A 4,619-nucleotide genomic window follows, 5' to 3' on the forward strand; every position below is an offset into this window, starting at 1 on the left:
AGCCCATAGCATTCATTACTTTGCTTAAATTTGCATTTCTTCCCTTATGGGTGAGGCGGACCATTTGCTTTTATTTCCTTCTTTATTTTGAACATACCATCTAGGATCCAGTTCTTATTAATGACTAATGAAGTGATAAAAACCACCCGGTATGGAGTTCTTGGGAACTGACCACGCCATGCACTATACTAAACCCACTAGTCCTCATTTTACTCTCAGATTTGATATTTTATAAACAAATTTTTTCTTTGAGACAGGAGATGTGGTTTAGTTGTGTGCCGTGTGTGCTGGTAGAGCGCTTGCCTCGCATGCACGGAACCCTGGGTTCAGTCCTAGCTTTGATGACGGAGGTGTGGTGGTGCACACCTATAATCCCAGCACCCAGGAGGTGGAGACAGGAGGAGCAGAAGTTCAGGGCCATCCTCTGCTACATAGAGAGGTCGAGGCCAGGCTGGGCAACATGAGGCCCTGTCTCAAAAGAAAAAAAAAAAAGGTTTTTCTTCTTGTTTCTTCTTGGTTTTGATATTTGAAGTAGTAATTAAACACCACCAACTCTCCCCTTTAATTCCTGGATGTGTGTCTGTCAAGAAGATGACCTGGAGTCTGATTCCATTCATCTCCTGTGCATCCGTGTGGCCAACAGGAGCGTTTGTAACCTCTAACCCGGAAGTGGTAAAAGCCTTCGGTGTTCAAGCTGAGCTTTCTCCTTTCCAGGGTCTCCCCCTCACTCTTCTTCCCATCCGTCCTGTCCCCTGCTCCTGGCTGCCCTCTGGTGCCACCAGGGCAGACCTAGTGAGACACACTGACCTCGCTCCATCTTAGAGGCTGGCCTCCCTAAGAGTTTGCCTCCTCTGGCTTAGAGCAACGGAAGGGGCCATTCTGGTCACCGCCGCCCCCAAACCTGTGGCACAAGTTGTTGAGCTGGCTCTAAAACCTGCTTCTCTCTTAGGCTGGGAAGCCTCCCTCTTGCTGGGGGTGGATTCGAGTCCTGCCCTAGACCGCCTTCTTCCCATAGACTGAGAGGTGCCTGCTTCTGGCTCTCTCTGTGGGCATCTCTCCCGGCTCCCTTCTGGCAGGTCCTGCTGCTGCTGTGGCAACACGGAAAATCAGAAAATCCACCTTTTCCGAGAGACCCTAGAGACATTTTCAAAAGAACCTTTGGCCGAAGCACCCCAGAAAGAGCAGCTGACACAAGTCCTGCGGCGGGCTTCCCTCCCTTTCCTGTCGCCCATAGCCCATTGACTAATTCCATTTCCTGATGGAAAACAGGGACCGCCAATGGCAAGCATAGATGGGCCGAGCCCAGTGGAGCCCGAAGCCCAGGTGCTTTGCTTGGCACAGACCCCAACTGGCTTCTTAACTTCTCCAGGGCCAAAATGGCAGCAGCTGGCAAACATGCTTAGCAGCAGCCCCTGCACTAGGCCAGTCACACACCTACCAAATGCTCCCAGCCAGCTGCTGACTGGGGCACCGAGGCCCAGAGACACAAGCCACAAAGCAGCCCAGCGTGGGGACAGCACCATGGTCTGTAGGCCTGCCAGCTCTTACTGCTTCATGTCTTCCTCCTAGTTTTTAAATGTAGAAATCTTATTTGCACTGGCCGGTCACTTTGCAATTAAACAAATGAATTTTAAATTTTGTTTTATGATAGTAAGACATACACCTCTTCCTTTAAAAGTTATTATTTATTTATTTATTTATTTATTTATTTATTTATTTATGTGTGCCGTGTGTGCTGATGCTCACAGAAGCCAGAAGGGGGCGTCAGATCCCTTGGGGCTGAAGTTGCCGGCAGTTGTGAGCTGCTTCATGTGGGTGCTGGGAACTGAACTCAGGTCCTCTGGGAGAGCAGTAACTGCCTATCTCTCTACCTTCTAAGCGAGTTTGAGGTGTAAAGTTCTGTGGGACTGCCCACGTTCTCAGGGTCGTGTGGGCATCACCATATCTCATCTCCGGAGCTTGTTCACAGTCCCTCCTTGATGCTGTCCTCCTTAAACACTGACCCCCTCAGCCCCCAACTCTCTAGAAGCCCCTGTTCTGCATAAACTTGATCATGGTAGGGACCTCATATAAACGGAGCCATAATACATTGCGCCTTTCGTTCTGGCTTAGTTCACTTGATGTGATATTTTTAAGGTTTACCACATGCAAGTTAGTATGTGGTAGAATTCCAACCCCCACCGCCCTGTATTTTTTTGTTGTTATTAAAGACAGCCCTAGGCCTCATGCATACTAAGCAAGTGGTCTACCATTAAGCCTTCTTTTCTTTTTATTTTGAGACAGAGTTGCACACTGCAGTCCAGGCAGGCCTTGAATTTGTGATTCTCCTGTCTCAGACTCTAGAAGAATCTCCTTCCTTTTCAAGACTGAATAATATCCCATTGTGTGTGTGTCCCACAGTGTGTTCACAGTTGGGCTGCTTCTGCTAATGCAAATCCCTGCTGGAGCCTTTGCCTTTCATCCTCTGTGTGGAGTGTGAGGACCTTGAGGACCACCAAATCTTTTGAGAAATTTTCGTGCTGTTTTCTGTAGTGTTGAGGCCACACACACACAGACACACAGACACACACACAGACACACAGATGCAGAGACACAGACACACACACACAGGCACACACAGACAGACAGACAGATAGACAGATACACACACACACACACACACACACACACCCCTCCCCCAGCAGCACAGAGATGCTGTTTTCTCCCTGTCCTAAACAGCACTCTCTCCCTCGGGTTCCTGTCCCCTGTTATAATTCTGAATTTGTTTAATCACACTGGACTTCCCTTTCCTCTTTGGGGACAAAGGGAGGTGTGTTGGGCCTTCAGGGGGGCTGGAGGGGAGGCACTGCAGGGGGAGACAGGTGAGGGCTCACTTATCTGCTGGATGTAAATAGGTTTTCTGTGGTTAATAGCCCAGGCACACCTGTGCAGGCCACATCGCTCTGGTCATCACTATGGGCATGGGATTTTTTTGAGACAGTTTCATTATGTAGCCCAGGCTGGCTTCTAACTTTCCACCATTCTCCTACCTCCATCTCCTGATTGCTGGGATGACAGGTGTGTGCTAAGGAACCAGCAATCCTTTGAAAGATGTTTTCTATGAAGCTCAGGTTCAGAGGGATTTTGAAGCTTGAGGTGCCTCCCCTCCCCCACTAGAGTGTGGGGAGATGTAGCCTGCTGCCTCCTCCCTCTCTCTAGTTTCTGATCTGGTGGGTCTGGGCCTGAAGATTTGCATTTTAACAAATCCTTGGGATGTGGCTGCTGCTGGTCCAACAGCTCTAAGGAGCTGAGCTCTCAGCTGGGCAGTAGGCACAGGAGCTGCTGAGCACATGCGGTGTTTAACTTAGTGACAGACACAGTGGGCAGCCCAGTTCCTCCACTGCAGAAGTGCGTGGTTGGCTCCTCCTGTGCTACTTGGCACAGATGTAGGGTGTGCACAGCACTCTGGGAAGTTCTGTGGAGTGAGCCAGGTTTGGTGGTACATGCCATGTTGAGATTTCAACAGTTGATAACTGAAGCAGGCCAGCTTGGGCTACACCGTGAGAGCCTGCCTCAACAGACACACACAGACGTGCACAAGCACACAGACACAGACACACATGTGTGCATATGTACACATAGACATTCACATAGACACAAACACAGAGACACATACATACACACACACGTACACACATGCACACGTACATAGGCACTCACGCACATACACATATACACACATAGACACAGACACGTATACATACATACACACAGACACATGTATACACATGCACATATGCATACACAAAGACACATGCACACATATACACACAGACATACGTATACACGTATATGCACGTGTATGCACACATACACACACACAGGGGCAGGGAATGACAGAACACTGGTTATGTGATTAGGTAATCAAGTATTTGTCCCAGTTTTCCCATCTGTAAAGAACCATGACCACACTCTCCAGCTCCTGCCCAGGTTTGATGCTGGCTTATGGGATTCAGTGAGTTCACATGGGGACATGCTTGGACAGGGTGCGGTGATACCCGAAGGCCCCCAGCATGGCCTTCATTGTTTCCCCAGCCCTTTCCCTCCCTCTCTCCTCTTCACTAGAAGCTTCTAGAATCTCAGAAGCAGTTCCTGGAGATTCCATGACCAAATGCCATGGCCCATGGACTGTTGGATTTGGCACCATCCAGGCTGTTTCTCCCCCTAGTCTTGACCTTAAGCCATGGCCCCTGCCTGCTCTGAACTCTGGGGCCAGTGTTGGGTGCTTTGTGGAATGGGGGCTTGGGGAGGGCAGGGGAGCGCCACAGCCTGGGTAGAGTTTTAAGGTACCACTGCCCCCGCCCCTCTGCCTCCCCCTCTGTAGTTCATTTTGCTTTGAAACCCTGTGAGTTTTGTTTCTGAGACTCTAGGGTACCTAATACTCTTTTTTTGTGCCCATGTTGGTTCTCCTACGGGATCTGCCTCCAGGGCTATCTTGGGAGCATGGTGACCAAGTCCTGCTCATGAGGTACCACCCCACCCACATGGTGGATCTCCCATGTGACCCACATCTACTACCATCAACGAGGGGTGGGGACCAGCCTCCACCCCTCAGCTGTCCCTCTCAGCTGGACCCCAAG

At 49.9% G+C, this 4,619-nt stretch overlaps 1 protein-coding gene across 1 annotated transcript in view; it reads left to right on the forward strand.

The window, feature by feature from the left end:
* Nucleotides 1-4,619, forward strand: part of LOC103725694 (1-phosphatidylinositol 4,5-bisphosphate phosphodiesterase gamma-2-like) — an 89,163-nt gene that overhangs the window by 47,774 nt on the left and 36,770 nt on the right. Inside the window, 1 exon segment of the mRNA XM_017795570.1 lies at nt 1,077-1,194. Coding sequence (XP_017651059.1) covers nt 1,077-1,194 — 118 coding nt within the window.

The sequence above is a fragment of the Nannospalax galili genome, unplaced genomic scaffold (assembly GCF_000622305.1).
Source record: "Nannospalax galili isolate Female #2095 unplaced genomic scaffold, S.galili_v1.0 scaffold568, whole genome shotgun sequence".
In the NCBI taxonomy this organism is placed as follows: Eukaryota; Metazoa; Chordata; class Mammalia; order Rodentia; family Spalacidae; genus Nannospalax; species Nannospalax galili.